This window comes from Pezoporus occidentalis, unplaced genomic scaffold, assembly GCF_034315485.1.
Source record: "Pezoporus occidentalis ecotype Australia unplaced genomic scaffold, CSIRO_AGI_Poc_V1 ctg171, whole genome shotgun sequence".
Taxonomy (NCBI): domain Eukaryota; kingdom Metazoa; phylum Chordata; class Aves; order Psittaciformes; family Psittacidae; genus Pezoporus; species Pezoporus occidentalis.
In genome coordinates this window covers 398,818-416,678 of record NW_026913543.1, presented here as the reverse complement: position 1 = coordinate 416,678, position 17,861 = coordinate 398,818, and the positions used below count along the sequence as shown (strand labels likewise).

Genomic DNA, 17,861 nt, shown 5'->3' with positions numbered 1-17,861 from the left:
CCAGATGCAGCTTATTACTCCTGCAGTAGTCGTTACAGCAGTCTGTTGGGTTCTCAAGTGCTCTCAAGTTTGTCAGCATCTAGCTTTATGGCCAGGCTCATTTAAGAACAAATAAGACAGAAAATGTGGTAGTTTCTTAGTTAATGGTACAGCTCTGATACTGAGTTACATGGGTAAAATCAGACAGAAAATGACTAGTAATTAATTAACAGTGCAAGACTCCATCAGACACATTTGACTTAAACCTTTTCTCTTACTTTCTTTTTCAATAGAAACTATGTTCCAACTTCCTGTCAACAACCTTGGCAGTTTAAGAAAGGCCCGGAAAACTGTGAAAAAAATACTTAGTGACATTGGTTTGGAATACTGTAAAGAACATATAGAAGTAAGTATTACACCTCCCAAATGCTGCAGTTAGAGTTCAGAGCTCCAGAGTCAGTGGGGCTGGGAGGCCTTCGGTGTATGATGATATTTATTTTTTCAGACCTACTTTGCAAAATGTTAAGTTTTTACTTTGAGTTTTGGAGGAATCCCCTGTGTCCTGTTCCCACACCACAGCCCTCAGTTTGCATTGGCCTCTGAGAATGATTCTGGGGGTCTGTCTGAGCCTGGTTGTTTGGGCATTGGTTTTTAAGTTCTCCATGAAGTAGGGCTTAATTTGGGATAAAATGTACCTGTAAACACTCTTTAGAAAGCTTAGTGGAGACAAGATGCACTTCAGGCTCTGTGTGACTGACTTGATACCTGTTGAAGGTAGGTTGTCTTTTGTTTATGTTGGATGCTTTAAAATAGCATTTTCTAACTAAACATTTAGGAATGAAGTGAGAACTCATTGTGGTACAGGATGTTCTTGGGGACAGAAGATGGTCTGAAGTTTGCATGAAGTGTTTGTCACTGCTAACAGTAGGTTAAAGAATTGCCTCTGTACCTGTGTTGGTTCCTACAAGGGAAGAGTATTTGTGCTACTCTTCTGGACAAACACAGTAACTACCCTCTCAAAGTGCAGCTTTCTCCCCTGAGCACTCAACTGTGCTGGCAGTTCAGACACTCTCTGAGGTACTCAGCAAATGATGACCTGTTTGCTTTGGCTCTCCTATTGGTGTCTCTTTAAAGAGCATTTAGGTGAGAGAAGGAAATGCCAGTCCTTCCTGCTTGGAAAATTTGTGGAGCAAGTATCATTTGTAAGGGTAAAATTCTGAACTGGGACAATGTTATTTTCAGTTTCATTTCTGTGGAAGAAGTACTGTTTTTGAGTCCTTATGTGCTGCAGACTTACATGCAACGAGGAAATGCAAAGTACTTTGTGACTTTTCTTAATAGGAATTGGGCTTCTTGGACATCGTACGTGTGATCAACCTTAAAACTTTATCTGAATGCCTGTGTGAAATTAATTAAAACCATGACACCCCCCCCCCCCGACCAAACAATAAACCAGACATCAGAGTTATGGTAAAGTGTCTACATGATCTCAGATGTATAGCACTAGCCCACCTCTATTCTATGACTGCTTGTGAAAAAGGCCAGGTATGTAATTATAGTCTTGGGTTAATTATGAGGATGAGTATTGAAAATAGTTCTTCAAGTGTTTTATGATACTGAGACTATTCACAACTCTTCACCTGCAAAGAGGTGCATCTTCAATACCTACACTTCCTTAATAGTATCTCCTGTCTGCTGGCAGCACTCGAGGATTGCATGGATGCTTGCAAAAGTTGCTTAAGGTAGCTTTTGGTCTTTGGTTTTGATTCTCTGTACTCTCTTCCCATCTCCCCCTTCTCCAGGATTTTAAGCAGTTTGAACCTAATGACTTTTATTTGAAAAACACTACATGGGAAGATGTAGGATTGTGGGACCCATCGCTTACAAAAAATCAGGTTGGTAATAGTTCATGTTGACACATCCCATTCTGAAGGTGGTTCTTACTACAGGGCATTGCACAGAGATGCCAATGGCTTTTGCTGCGGTTTTACCCGTTAATCTTCATTTGTTATCAATTTAAGGGACAGCAAAAGCTGTGATGGTTTTTTAAAGTAATAATCCTGGTCTTTATCTTAGAGGCATGGATGGCCATGTACTGGAGAATTCACTGGTCAAGAAATCTCACTGACCCTTTGACAACTGCATATTAAGAGCCTGTTTTCAAGCTTAGCACAATTTCACCATCCTTCAGATCAGTGATTTTTATACAGCTCGTGATAAGTTTTTTAGCTGTCCTTCAATACGTTCTCATAGTGTGTTCTCATAGTGTGACTACGTCCGAGACTTGGTTTAGGCATAGTAGTTCTATACAGCAGAATTAAGTCTCACTTCTGAGATGTTTCTGTGCCAGAAATAAAGGAAATTTGAATTGAGGTAGAAGTTGAGGGAGGAAATAATTTTGATTCTGATTAAGCACATTTAAGGCAAGTCATGTGCTCTGCAGTAACCACTGATGGTACAGTAGGGTAACACCAGCACTGACAGAACAATGAGGTGGTTAGAAATCCCTCTGCTGAATAAGTTCTCTTTTAGCATTTGAAAGATCAGGGAATGCCTCTACAGGAAATGGGAACCTGCATTATGATGGATTCTTAGGGCAGCGTTAATCTATATCTAAAAATACCCCTTTATTACTGTGCTCCATAGAAGACACTGGTGTGATGTCCTTTAGTTAATTCCAGAATTAAAATTGTAATATGGAAGGAGACAGCTTTTGTTTAGTTTAATTTGTTCTATCTTGTCTCCAGCCTCCCGGATGTTTAAGGCTTCAGAACATGGACAGAAGTGTATATTCCTACTTCTTTATGCAGAGGGAGAGTACAACTCTCCAGCTACTTCAAATGACCTGTGCACAAGATCTGTGCACAAATGATCTATGCTTGATGCGCAAGACTTGTTTTGACACTCATGATGAATGTAACTATTTCAATGTAATGTCTTACCTTACCTGAAATGCCAGGTTGCTTGTGGCTATCTCCAGGGCCAGTGTTAACTGTTTTTTCTGTTACAGCAGTTGACAAGAACCACACCAGCACCATGTTAAATGTAACAAAGGGGGCAGGGGAACTGCAAGTGTGGATTTCTCAAATACCTTTTTTTCTGATTTAAGATTGGTTTTAAAATTGAGTTTGTTTTGATCAGAAGGAAAAGGCTTTGGTGGCTTTGAGGGCTTGTGTAGCCTTAGAATATGAGTTGGTAAACCCATTTGTTCACCAAAAATAACTTTTGAAGAGCATCTTACGTAAAAGCCCTGGAATAGCTAAAGTTATATATCCATCTTCTATCTAGAAAAGTTTGGCAGACCTTGATGGGATGCAACGCATATTTCCTAGATGCAGTCTCACTCTACCCAAACAGTCATGCTTCCCTTACCTCCCAGAATGAGCTTAAAGTGAACTTCCATGCACTCCGCTGCAGGGAATGAAGCTTTTTCTTGTCTGATGGAGAAGGATGTTTATGATTTAGCCTTGCATGTTGAATTTATGGGTAAACTCTTGAGGGAGCTCTGAACTGGCACTTGCCACATCACGTGTATGTTCAGATGATAGACTTTAGGCCCTGATCTGCAGGCCAAAATCTGGAAAGAAGAAATGAATCTAAAGCTTTGAGACTGTTCAGTGGGTCTTCAGACTGTTGCTTAGAACAGGATTGTTAAGAGAAGAGTGTGGATACTGTTTTATCTAAAACCTGCTTTTCCGTATTTAGTTTCTGCTCTGTTCTTTGTTTTAAGGACTATCGGACAAAGCCCTTTTGCTGCAGTGCATGTCCATTCTCCTCGAAGTTCTTTTCAGCGTACAAAAGCCACTTCCGGAATGTTCATAGTGAAGACTTTGAAAATAGGATTCTCCTTAATTGTCCTTATTGTACGTTCAATGCAGACAAAAAGACTTTGGAAACGCACATTAAAATATTTCATGCTCCAAATGCCAATACACAGAGTGGAGGCATCAGCACTTTCAAAGATAAAAACAAACATGATAGCCTTAAACCTAAGCAGGCTGACAGTGTAGATCAAGCTGTTTATTACTGTAAGAAGTGCACTTACCGAGATCCTCTGTATGAAATAGTTAGAAAGCACATTTACAGGGAACATTTTCAGCATGTTGCTGCTCCTTATGTAGCAAAGGGAGGTGAAAAGTCACTCAATGGTGCAGTTCCATTAAGTTCCAGTACCCGAGAGGAGGGGAGTATTCACTGCAAACGATGCCTTTTTATGCCGAAGTCATACGAAGCTTTAGTACAGCATGTTATCGAAGACCACGAACGTATAGGATATCAGGTGACAGCAATGATAGGTCACACTAATGTAGTGGTTCCAAGATCTAAACCTTTGATGCTGATAGCTCCAAAACCACAGGATAAGAAGTCTATGGGCCTCCCTCAGAGGATGGGTCCCCTTTCCCCTGGAAGTGTTCGATCTCTTTCGTCCCAACAGATGATGAACAGACTCACTATACCAAAGCCTACGTTAAATTCCGCAGGAGTGAATATGATGTCAAATGTGCACCTACAACAAAACAATTATGGAGTCAAGTCAGTACCACCAAGTTATGTTGGTCAGCCAGGAGGGAGGCTGAACTTAAGTGGTAGTGCACAGGTTTCTATTCCACAACAATCACAATCAATGAAGCAGTTTTCAACAAGTGGAAATGGAAGGCCTTATACTCTTGGAGGGGAACAGAGATCGCAGGCCTCAGCAAGATACTCTCTTCAGTCTGCCAATTCATCTTCCCTTTCATCAGCTCAGTTGAAACAGGCGTCGTTATCTCAGTCACAGTCAGCCTCAAGAGTATTAGGTCAGTCTGGCTCAAAGTCACCTGTAGCAGCTACAGGTCCTTCCCCTGTCAATACGTCATCCACACAGAAGTGGAAAATCTGTACAATCTGTAATGAGCTGTTTCCTGAGAATGTGTATAGTGTCCACTTTGAAAAGGAGCACAAGGCTGAAAAGGTGCCTGCAGTAGCTAACTATATAATGAAAATACACAATTTCACTAGCAAATGTCTATACTGTAATCGCTATTTACCCACTGATACATTGCTTAATCATATGTTGATACATGGTCTGTCTTGTCCATATTGCCGTTCAACCTTCAATGACGTTGAAAAGATGGCTGCTCACATGCGAATGGTTCACGTGGATGAAGAAATGGGACCTAAAACTGATTCCACCCTAACCTTTGATTTGACATTGCAGCAGGGTAGTCACACGAATATCCATCTTCTTGTAACCACCTACAACCTGAGAGATGCTCCTGCTGAATCTGTAGCTTACCATGCTCAGAATACTCCCCCGGTTCCTCAAAAGCCGCAGCCAAAAGTCCAGGAGAAGTCTGATGTACCTGTAAAAAGCTCTCCACAAGCAGCAGTTCCGTACAAAAAAGATGTGGGGAAAACCCTCTGTCCTCTGTGCTTTTCAATTCTAAAAGGACCCATCTCTGATGCACTTGCACATCATCTACGGGAGAGGCATCAAGTCATTCAGACAGTTCACCCGGTTGAGAAAAAGCTGACCTACAAATGCATTCATTGCCTTGGTGTATATACTAGTAACATGACTGCCTCAACTATAACGCTGCACCTTGTTCACTGCAGAGGTGTTGGGAAGACCCAGAATGGCCAGGAGAAAGGTACTTCCTCATCTCGGCTCAGTCAGTCTCCAGCTGTAGCACCCGTAAAACGTACTTACGAACACATGGAATTCTCACTGATGAAGAAGAGGAAAATGGATGACGATGACTCCCCTTCTGCCTTTGAGGAGAAGCCTGAAGAACCTGTAGTTCTAGCATTGGACCCCAAGGGTCATGAAGATGATTCCTATGAAGCCAGGAAAACATTTCTTACAAAGTATTTTAATAAGCAACCATATCCCACTAGGAGAGAGATTGAAAAGCTGGCTGCCAGTTTGTGGCTCTGGAAGTCTGATATTGCATCTCATTTTAGTAACAAGAGGAAGAAATGTGTAAGAGATTGTGAAAAGTACAAACCTGGTGTGCTGCTCGGTTTCAATATGAAAGAGTTAAACAAAGTCAAACATGAAATGGACTTTGATGCTGAATGGCTGTTTGAAAACCACGATGAAAAGAATTCCAGAGTCAACGTTAGTAAGACTGTTGATAAAAAAATAAACCTAGAAAAAGACAATGAAAGCTCCTCAGACAGCTATGAAAATATAGAAGAGGAATACAATGAAAGTGGGAGTCCGTTTGGTCAGCATATTTCCGACAGTGGTGGGAAAACCTCTTCTGATAGCACAGCGGAGAACCCAGAGGACAGCATATCCTCCAAGGAAATCATAGAAGAAAATACATTACAGTCTCCAGAAAAGTCTGATCAAAAACAAGAGGAAAGCTCTAAATACGAAGAGATTATTTCTGCTGAAGAGCCAACAAAACTGGTAGGTGATGTCTCAGATAGCGACGGTGATCAGGATGATCAAGATGATGCTGTTGAATGGAAAGATGGAGCTTCACAATCTGAAAGTGGGCCTGGTTCTCAGCAGGTTTCTGATTTTGAAGATAATACATCAGAAGTAAAGCCAGAGGTGTGGACAGATGAATCCTCCCAAAGTGAAGATGCAAGTAGCAGTAAACCAGCTGTTGAGACAAAGGGGGGTGGATCTGAAAGTGAGGAAGAACAGTCAAAGTGGAAGAATCGTTCCTATGGAAAAGTAGAAGAGTTTTGGTCTAAGGACCAGTCGCAGTGGAAAAGCGCATCAGAGATTGAGGAGAGCTTGTCAAATCAGCAGATGGAATGGCAGAATAGCACAATTGACAGTGAGGATGGAGAGCAGTTTGACAGTGTGACTGATGGAGTAGCAGAGCCAATGCACAGCAGCTTAACCGGTGTGGAGCTGAGCAGCCAGCAAGCATGAGCTGCTCGGTTCAGAAGCATCAGTAACAAGGTCCAGTCTACAACTGTTGAAACACTTTCATTTCAGTCTGACTGCTAAGCTTACGTTTTAACTGGTACTGCCTTTCGAGTGCTAGGTCATGGCATGTGGTGGTTGTGGCCACTGCTGTTCCAGTGGTTATTTAAGGACGCTGTTGGCTGATCTGGCTTGAGAAAACCTGCTGGGATGAGCACAGTAACTTAATGTGAAAATGGATAAGCTGGTGGCTCCAGAATGCACACAGAGAAAAGCAGAGGTTTATTTTATCTGCATTTTCAACATTTATTTCACTCTTGTACATGTTCAGTTGTATGTCTTTTTAAACATTACCCTTTTTCACATGGTAGTGTAGGGCCAGCCATACAAGCTACCAGTTCAACGTGTATAGTAGACTATGGGGGAATTGATTTTTTTCATGTATCATTCTGAATAGTTGAAATGTATATTTGTACAGTCTTTTAGACCTATTCAAGTGAAGCTTATGAAATTGTTCTTGTGTACCCATCATAGATTTGTTTCTCTTTTTTAGTGTTGCCCTGCTGTGTAATAAATGCTGTATCTAGTTTACCTAGCAAAAGCTTGAAACTGCTATAGTATGAATTTTGACAAACTTAGTTTTTGCACATAACCTTGTACAATCTCAAAACAGAGGCCAGCAACATAAGAAAATATATCTGGACTCTATTGTATTATAGAATTTTCTTGTTCTGAATATCCTTGACATTACAACTGATGACAAACGTATTTCAGAGCCATTTTCTGAAATCTTTTAAGCTAAAAAAGAAAAATCACATGCAAGAAACAAGTTTGCAGCTACTAATTTTGACACCTTTTAGATCTGTATAAAAGTGTATTGTGTTGAAGCAGCACACTGAAACAAAAGTGCTGTGTTTTGGATATTTAGTTTTATCTTTAGTTAACACCAGCAAGGTGTTGTATTCATTTATACCATCTAATATATGACACACTGTTGTAGTATGTATAATTTTGTGATCTTTATTTCCCTTTGTATTCTTCATTTAAGCATCTAAATAAATTGCTGTATTGTGCTTAATGTAAATATTTGCTTTATTACATGCAAATGCTGCATTCATTCCTTTTTTGGTTTTTTTTTTCTCTCCCCTTTTGTTCCCCAAAGTGCTGCACAGCTCTGCTGGGGGGGGGGGATTTTGTGCTCAGCACTTCCTTATGGAATAGACTGATCTCCTTCAAGGATGTTGAAAATCCTACAAAACCATCTTTGGTTGAATTTGTCTTTACTAGTCAGTGTTACAGAATACTAATTTATAAACAGGATTGTAGTGATTTGCTTGTTCTGCAGCCTGGGGAAACAAGGTCTATGAATTACTTGCATTTTTCATCCCTTTCACCTATTAAAACGTTACCTAGAATTGTGCCTCTCTGAAGCACTATGTAGGGAGGTGAAATGATTGCAGAGGTATTTGAATACTTGCCCTTTAAACATGACTGAGCATGCCTTGCATGTTACAGACTTGTCTTGCCTTTGAAGAAAAAGTAACCTGAATACTTAGGAAATGAGTGTGTTACAAATTGGGGGTGGGTTTGGTCAAACCATTTTGGCAAGTGTGCAGTGTAAGGCAGCTGTGCAACCAGAAGCTTATCAAGATAGTAATCCTGAAGGGATCTAAATTGTGAGGAGAACAAGAAACTGTCCTTAATGAACAGCAATGAGTTTGCTTCAGGCACGTCTCATCAGGATCAGAGAACCTACTTGGGATATTTTAAAAGAGCTAAAATGACCTGTGAAAGTTTTATTAATGTCGTTGTCTGTTCTTCAACTTTAAACATTTTAAACAGCAAAACAATTTCCCAGAGATGTTGAGAAGACATTTAGCAGTCTCTGGTGGGTATAAGCTGTATTCCCACCTGTACAACAAATGAGCCAGTATAATGCAAAGATGAGAAAATGTGTATGGTCCCATGTTCTGCAGCTCACTTGTGCTGCTGCTCCTCTTTGGAATGAGCATTTCTGGGTGGTGGTGAGCTCGTTCTGTGTTTGAAGTGATGACTGAAAGCAGCTACCAGTAGGTGAAGATGAAAATTAGGTTTGCTTTGTTCTTTTCCCCTTCACAGAAGGGATGCATACTTTCGTTCTACTTTCTTAACTCAGAGGAGTGGAAGTTGGACTGGCTCCCAGCTATGCAAGTGGTAGAAGATACGTTTTAAGACTAATACAGGAAAAATACTTCTGCATTCTACATGAGCAGAAGAGCTCCTTGTGGGCTTTTTTATCTTCTTTAAAAGAAAACTTGAGCCTCAATTCATGTTAGGAGGCTTTCCATTTCATTGGAAATAACTTTTCAGTGAGTCAAGCAAGAGTCTGTTAACTACCACTTACAGATGCTGATGGGTTGGTAATCCTTTTCCCAGCAAACCCAGGCACTTCCAAGTTCTAGAAGAGGTTATTCCTTTCTAAGAAAACTTGGTTATGTTCCTTTCTCGCTCTGTAGGCTGCTCTAGGTCACAGGAGGCTACTGCCTGAAAACTGAAGACATTTCAGGGTGTTTTGTATCATTTTGTGGAGGCTTTAAGAGCTTTTACAAATGCAGTTCTAAAAAACTTTAGTTGAATGAATGAATAAGTAACAAAAAACTCCAACAGTTTAATGGCAGTGCCTTTATCTGTTACCCAGCTCTTTTGCTCACTGCTTATTATCTTGTAACTGAGTCATATTTGTCTCAATACCTATCAGGTATTATTTAGTGGCTTATTTAGTATTAGTGAACAACAGGTAATAAGTTTCTGAATTCTGAGCTTCTGTAAATAGTAAGACTCTAGAAGTAAATATGAACTCTAGAAGTGCTTCATTTGCCAGAAAATTCTATGATATGAAATACTATTTTATGTAGTGATTTAATTAAAGATCTTGTACAAAACCAGTCTGTCATACCAGGAGTATCAAGAAGGATTGAGGATGGTTAGTTTCAGTTTTGGCCTAACCCTTCTAGTATTTTAAACAAGTTACTCTTAACCTGGATTTTAGCCTAGGCAAGAATTCCTGTCTGCACTGAATTCCTGTCTACATTGGGGTCTAACCACACATTTTTGTGCAAGTCAAAAAGCAGAAGAGGTAAATGGCCCAATAAAATGGAAGGAACCTTAAACCCAGTTTGTGTAATCGTAATGTACTGCACCATTATAATTTTATGAGATGGAAGTTACCAATTTTTATATACATTATTAAAGTTCTGTAGCAGAGCTCCAGAAACGTGCCAGCTGTGCTTGCAGAGGAGCCAGCTCAAGCTGACATTTACATTCCTCTATATTCAGTGGGAGACCCTGAATGCATGAGTCAGTCCAGGCTTTGGCCAGCACAAAGACCATTGACTCTTCTCTGAAGAATTTCTTTCAGGCAGTTTGAATTGAAGCAAAGTGAAGTGTGGGTTCTGTTTTAAATACGCTATCTAAAATATAAAGGTTGTAACAGTTGAGAATGAAGTTGTAGGATATCAGCATAGATATCATTTCTAGACAGAAGACAGCTTTGTACAACAAAAAGAACCAGCTTTCTGAGCTGGTGTGACCTGTAATTTGGCTTTTGAGGAATACCCGAGAGTGCCAAGGACAGTCAGAGATCATTAAGGGTAGCTGCATTTTATATGATGCTTTATTGCTATGGGTGTTCCTTGTGCTACCTGCTGCTTGGAGGCTCATTGCACTGATCTGCAGCTGAGATGCAGTGGTTCAACAAGTACATGCTCCCTTCTAGCACACTCTTTCTTTCCATTCCCCCCCCCCCCCCCCTTTGAAGCATGCTACAGCCAATGTGCTTCTCTCCAAACTAAACAGTTTTTCTCCAGCAGGGACAGACAGATGGCTTTAGCTAAACTCCTAGTTTTCTATCTGGTACATCATACACTAAAGTCACACTTGATCCCTGCCTTTCCCTTTGGGTGTTGTGACTTAACCCTTGAGCTGCACTGGGACTTCTACTCAAAACCTTTTTACGTGATGCTGCAGACATACCTGCACTGAAATTTTATTTCACAAGCTTTTAACCTACTGCAAGTTCAAGTGACATTTAATGCTGCCATCCTCTGTTCAGCAGCAATATTTTGGTAGCAAGAACTTGCCAATTAATATTTGACCCTTTGACTTGCATTTTCAAGACAGAAATCTGAACGTTCCCTCAGTATTTTTATAGGAAAATTCTCTAATTCTTACCACCAAGAAATCAGTAGCTTGCAAATATCCACTAATACAGTAAACACTTTACCGTTGTCTTGTACATATATTTCATACACCGCTGTGGCATTAAAACAAGTTTATTTCCATTTTTATCAAAACCAAAAGATTTCAGGAGTTTGTTGTGTGAACCGTCTCTTCATTTCTGTTAATAAAGCAGCCGCTACTTGGATTAACAGGTTGGTATAACTAGTGTCTTCTGTTCCTCTCATAACTTATCTGCCTCACTGTAACACCAGCTCGTTTATAATAATCCATTACAGTAACCTGCATTGCAGGGGCAGAGACAGTGACTACATCTGACTTCTAGTGCTTTATGTTTTAATTTGACTGTATCTTTCATCATCAGCCCCACTAATAAATATGAAAAGGTTGAGTTCATTTATTTCTGCAGCAGAAAAGCATTGGTCTCCATGGTTACTCACAGCCATGTAGCTTTACTTGCACCATAAGCTGCTTTTTTCCCCTTCACAGAATTTGCATTGGATCCTCCATCTTGAGTTTTTTACAGGTATTTTTAAAACAAGGGCATTTATTTCCGTCTCTGCACACTGGGCTGTACGAATGTATGCAAAGCCAATCACCTGGAAAGTGCATAACCTCTTCCTAATGCTCCTTATTCAGAGAACCAAGTGGGTTTGGGGTTTTTACGCCTAATTTGAAATAAATAAAGCTACAGGTACAGAGATGAACTGTGCTACTCCTGGTCCTGCCTAAACAGCATCTGCATCACAAAGCAGCACACCCAAAGCTCCATAACAGCTTTGCAGATAGTTTATTTATACCATTCCACTTTTATTACACAACAGCTCATAAATCCCTATTCCTGTTTTGGAGTGCTCAGAGCTTCAGCCATGTGCTATTACTGAGTTTTTAAATTCTGACATTGACTTCTCTTGTAAAATCTGATCATTTGTGTGTCTGTGAAGCTGGCACCATTAGCACAGGATAGTTTCAACAGGCTTCCAGAGCACTCTTCAGCCTTCTGACCATCCGAGGTATAAAAATGTGAAGGTAAACGAAGTGAGGGTTTGTACATTCTCTCCATTGATTTCAAGTGCAAACTACTGTGATCAAATCTTAGAATATACGTTCCAGCCTCCATATAGCTAGTACAATATGATCAGAAACTTTTAGCTGCCCTTGCAGGTGCTAGCCAAAGATCTGAAATCTAACAGTTGCTTCTTCCTAATGTCATCAAGGATGAACTGAGAATAAACTGGGGCAGCCTTTCCCAAAAACTCTTTTGTTAGCCAAAAATTAATTACTTTGATACTTGGTACCTACATAGTTCATAGGAAAAAAGGTCTTCGGTTCAGTAGTTGGGGCAGGTCACAGGGGTGTGCTGCTGACAGACGTCTCTGAAAGAAAATAGGATGAAAATTAATCTTAAAGAACAGGCAATGCTACTTTAGGGTGTTGACAATGTAAGAGACATGGGGTGGGGGGAAATCAGCTCAGGACTGAGGTTACTTTACAGTACAAGATCATTGGCTTTGTAACCAATGCTGACAGTGTGAAGTTTACCTTCACACCTGATTCTACTGACTTGGCAATCAGCTGGATTAATAGTGAACAGATAAAAATAGAGTAGAACACAGGGGAAATTAGCTTTATAGCACAGAAAAATGCAAATTAATTGGTAACCCTGGAAAATACTGACTCCAGAAGAAATGCAGAAAGGGATTTGGGTTTGCTTCTGGGGTGTTTAAGAATTCAAATAATTGATTAACCCTGAATTGAGGAGATAAAAATCATTTTTCTGTAGTGCAGCAATTCAAACCTCTAGCTACAATCACAGTCTCAATGGAAGATGAAGAGCCCCTCTTTCCCTTAAAGCTAACGGTCTTCAGGCTCTAAACTTAACCTATTTCCAGAGAACAGTTTGCTATTTAGATGTAATCCTCACATTTATTTGTATTTAATTCTCCTTCATATGTTTCAAGCTGTGCAGCTGGTTACAAACATCCACTGCTAATTCTCTGGAACAGACACTGACTCCCATAGCCATCTAGGCACAACTTAAGAAGTAAATACTCATTTATACTATCACCAAGGTACTGGCTGGCAGAGCTGCAGCATGGACAAGAGTTCTGCTGATCAGCTTCTGATTTGCACATCCTGGAGATCAATACCATGCTCCAGAGGGGCATTTGCTAGCTGTAAGAATATACACACTTTGCTAGGAGGAGAAACATAATCATCACCAGATGCATGTGGTTATGGAAGTTTTTAAGTCCAGAACCAAACAAAAGGAGATGGGCTCCTCTTAATGGACCGAATACTAAATATAAAATGTAAGGTTTTTATCTAAGATTGGAAATCAGCAGTCACAACCACTGAGTGAGACACAAAGAAGAATCTGAATTGATCATATAAGAACTACTAGTAATGAGGTTCACCTCTGCAAAATAGGAGAAAAATCCCTAACCAAAGCAGCAGTAAACCAGCCAGCTGTAACAATTCACAGGGAATACCAACATTTCCTCCATTCTCCCTAAAATAAAGGCAGAGAGCAAGGAAAGTTGAAGGTCACTCCAATTTTCGAAGGGAAATAATCTGTCCTTCATTTCTAGAACAATATTGCAGTGGTCACACCAGGAGAAAACAAGGCAGGAAGTATGTTATGAGTTAACAGTAACTGAACTGAAAAAGCTAGGTGACAAACTGTTTGCAGAAAGCTCTGATCAGAGCAATCAAAGTAAGGACAGGAGCCTCTCTAAAAGCGGACTCAGGATTTCCCATATCTCATGAAATCACTGCCCCACTCTATTTGTAACCAGTTATTTTAGGACTTCTCAGCACTGCTATCCAGAACTTCTCCAAATAGATGATGCTATGATTGAAGTAACAGTTTGGGGTTTGGTTTTTTTGAGATCCTTGCACTAGTACTCTGATGCCTTTATGAATAATACCTTATTATAATGATCCATAGATAGACTTGTTCCCTTCTGACCTGCAGATACTGTATGTTTTCTGCATACCCTCTGTAACTGTGCCATAAATACTTACAAAAGTGCCTCCTCCTGTTTTACATCTACCCCACTAAACTTGCACCAAGGAACACTCATTAGCATCTTATATTAAAGGAACTACTTTAGCCTTCATTATCTTCAAGTATGGCTACTGAATCCATAGTAAATGAGAGGCAAAGATCCCAATCCGTATGACTTGACTGTTTTACAAGGAAAGGGTGTGAGAAAAGCTTTCTTTCATAGTGGCACAAATGCCATACAGGGTTAAAAGACAAAGGCATAAGGAATCTCTGTGCTGTGCACATCACACACACTGAAGATGAAATAATTCCTTTGTGGTCGGGCTGCTGTGAAACTTAAAGGAAAAGTGATGCGGTTGCCTGCTAAGGAGTCAGGGGGAGAGAAGAGGGTGAAAACGTCTTGAAATTCCAAAGCCTATTGAAGTCATCAGAAAAGAAAGGTTTAAGTAGTAGCAAACAGCCTTTCACCTCTAGATTACTTGATTCCTGTGTGTCACAATCTTCTAAAGGCCAGATTATGGCCCTTAGGAAGTAGGTGCTCTCATTGGGTACAGCCATACCATAACATACAACCACTGGTGGCTCTGACTCCAGCAGTGGCTTGCTGAAGGCCAAGTGGCATTAAGATTAAACTGTCTTTATGTTTAATCCAGGCTATAAAGGCCTTGGGCAAGGTTCTGCCATTTCACTGGTGTCTATAAGCACTTATGGCACCTATCCAGTGTAAATACATATCCTTATTTCTCCTCTTATCCCTTAGGTGAGTCTTGAGACAGCAGAGCAGAGTGTAGCAAGCTTACCTGAGAAACACAAGATGGAAACAGGTATCTTTGTTGAGATGCCCTATAGCCTTGTCTACTTCATCCCAAACCTGCAAACTATTAACGAACTTAAAGATCCAGCAATGAGTGAATAAACTGAGGAAATAAGGATTATAAGAATCACAGAGGAATTTAGCTTTTGGAAGGCAGCATACCAAGTTCAGATGAAGCTAGATCAAATAGTAGAAATGAAAGGATTAAAACATTTGTGAGAGCTTTTGAAAAATAAAGTACGCACAACAACTCTGCACTTGCAGGCAAATAAAAGAAATGGCATGTAGAATCATGCCTGAAAGATTAAAACTTGTGGTTGCAGCTTTAGGGACTTCAGTCAGTTGCATTTCAACAGGCAGTAAAGTTATCCAGGGAGACAAGTTGTGTGACATAGTATCTAAGGCACTAAAAGCACCCCTTGAGAAATACAGTTTGAAGCCCCTGAAAGCCAGGCCCCCGGTGGACAGAACTGAATATGTGAGAGCAGGAAGAAAATGACCCATTTAAGAGCACAGTGGTTACTCTGACAACTGCAACCCAGCATCAGAACAGCAAAGCTGGGTCAAAAGGTGATCACTTACAGGTTGTATCACATCCAGGAAACAGCTTAATTCACAGACAATTAGATTCTACCTTCTATTGAAGAAAAATAAATGCTGGGCTGAGTGTGTTTGCTTGCTCAGTTCCATTTTCATTGCCAGGCTTCAGTCAGCCTGCACAGCAACATCACTTTAAGGCAAGCGCTCTAAGAACTGCTGATGGGAAACAATTTTCTGTGTCCACTTTCTATCGAGGAATGGATCCAGAAATCCATTTTGGTACTGCTTTTATAGTGCAGATGCAAGACATCAACCCCTGTGGGACCATGAGCTCAGCGCAGCTAGACCAATTCACTGTCCACCCCCTGCTCTTCTCTTTCCCAGCAGCTTCTCAAGCAGATCAGGAACAAGTAGTGCTTCACCTGCCTACAAATATAATGAATACACTCTGGGAAGCAGCCAGGCAAGTGCAGTGGGTAAGGTCTTTTTGTGGTGCAGGGGCACTGGTACAGTCAGAGCGGAAAGGTTTGGCATCATTATAAGGCTTTCTGACCCTATTCCAAACAGTCTGTTTATTCAGGCTGCTTGTGGTGTGCCTGACCACAACAGCTAAAACACTGAGCTGCTTTCCCAAACAGAGAAAAGAGAAGATTACCTACAAAAAGGAGGATGGTTTTTATTTCACATAGGAGAAAGTTAACCTTCCACATGTTGCATCTCTGGAAATGCAGCTGCTAACTTGAACCTTCCCTCTTACTCTAAGAGCAATTGTTCCAGAGCCATCAGAAAAAGTCTTCTTCAAGGTTACTGAATTTAAAGCCTTGGATGTCTTTACAATAACTGTACTGGGGTAGCTATCCCTCTGAACTGAGCTCCTGATCAATTCTCAGCTTCAAAGCTGAGAAAGAAGTAATAATAAAATATAACTATTCTATGAGTTTGTCCACTCCACTGGGCTGTGGCAATGATTTTCCCTGAAGTACTCTTCATGTTTCCAGAACTCCTGAATCCATTTCTTTCACATCTGCTGCCTACCACCTGAAGCAGCACTAAAATACCTTTCCCTTGACATCAATAAACATCTTTGCTCCTGTTAGTTTACAGTGAAAGGCCGCCAAGCTCTCTGGAGTGGATCAGCACTGCTGCAGATATCCAAAGAAAACAGAGCAGTTCAAGGAACACTTCTCTGCAGAAACCTGCAACAGAAATCTGAGCTCTGCTCTGAAAGATAAAAGGGGATACTTGGCTATTTGGCAAGAGTTACTCTTCAGATTTGGTCCTTCTCACAGGTATTAAATCAATGCCCAGACTTCAGTCTATGGCAAAAACTGAAACCTGTTTCTTCAGCACCTTCAAAATCAAGCAATTATTCTCATTCTTTTCCAACTAAGTTTCAAAAATGACTATTTGGATTCCTCTTGATCTTAACTTTTAATATAATTTTATATGATAATGGTAAACATTTTCATTTCCACTAAAACAGATTTAAAGTTCAACATACTTCTTCAAAACCCATCACCTTTGACTTTCCAACCAGCTTCCTTTCGATTGCCACCAGCCCATCCAGCACAGTGCTGGTGGAATCCTGAGACACACTTTGGGGAGAAGTATGACCTTAAGAACCAAAATGTGTCTTCACACGAGCTCTGATGCTCAGCACAACAAATCCTCACCCACATGTTCTTCTCTGTTAAACACTTGCTATGGACCAAGGAAGTCATTCAATAAGGATGTTTTTTAAAGAGAACAAGGGGTTTGATACCCACTAATGCCGTATCAAGAGACCTCTCTTGCTTAGGCTTGCCTCCATGGTAATTCTTAACTCCCATTTGTGGGGCTACTAACCCCACTCTGCCAAGACAAATGAAACCCATCTCTTCTATAGCATGTACTTAATAAACATGCTACTGAAGATGTAACATAGCGCCTCATCTACACCAATGGGAAGAAACAAGCAGTTTAAAACCAGTGTGAAGTCTTATCCTTAGCTAAGTAATGTAACTTCTCAGAACCTTCTTGAAGCTTCTCGAAGGTGTTTAACCAGCGTCAAGAAGTCACCTCTCAATTAGTTACTTCAAAGCAGACTGAAGGCTGAAGATAAATCCCAACAACAGCTTTACAAACCAGTCAAACACATCTGCACCTTGGGAAACCAAGGTCGTGTGATATGTCCCAACAGAAAGCAAGTCGTGGCAGAGCCAGACTTAAATCAGGACTGACAGGGGAATTCTAGCAGAGCCTGCAGCACTGGTTGAAGACTTCACCACCTACAGCTGTCCTCCCCATTCTCCCCCTGAGGATATTTTTCTCTCAATCCAGCGAAGGAAGTGTGTCACCACATCAGAGCCATCCCAGCTCAGTCTGGCACCCTGCCTCCAGTCACTGATGAAGGCAGGTTTGTACTAAGGTGCCAAAACTATTAATTGCAAAAACCA

The 17,861-nt window shown here is 40.6% G+C and overlaps 1 protein-coding gene and 1 long non-coding RNA gene across 11 annotated transcripts in view; one reads left to right on the top strand and one right to left on the bottom strand.

Annotated features, from left to right (window-relative positions):
• Positions 1–7,931, top strand: part of ADNP (activity dependent neuroprotector homeobox) — a 30,636-nt gene extending 22,705 nt beyond the window's left edge. For 9 of the 10 annotated variants that reach the window (XM_062613934.1, XM_062613933.1, XM_062613931.1 and 6 more), the window contains 3 exons: positions 273–385; positions 1,782–1,874; positions 3,710–7,931. In XM_062613934.1, coding sequence (XP_062469918.1) covers positions 273–385; positions 1,782–1,874; positions 3,710–6,853 — 3,350 coding nt within the window. In that variant the 3' untranslated portion in view covers positions 6,854–7,931. The remainder of the gene's footprint in view (positions 1–272; positions 386–1,781; positions 1,875–3,709) is intronic. The other variant, XM_062613929.1, reaches the window with a different exon arrangement.
• Positions 7,932–11,141: 3,210 nt separating this feature from the next.
• On the bottom strand, positions 11,142–12,427 carry LOC134161262 (uncharacterized). Its single transcript, XR_009963913.1, has 2 exons — positions 12,354–12,427; positions 11,142–12,059 (listed from the first exon to the last, which is right to left on the bottom strand). It is a non-coding gene; the product is annotated as an uncharacterized LOC134161262 (long non-coding RNA).
• Positions 12,428–17,861: the final 5,434 nt, after the last annotated feature.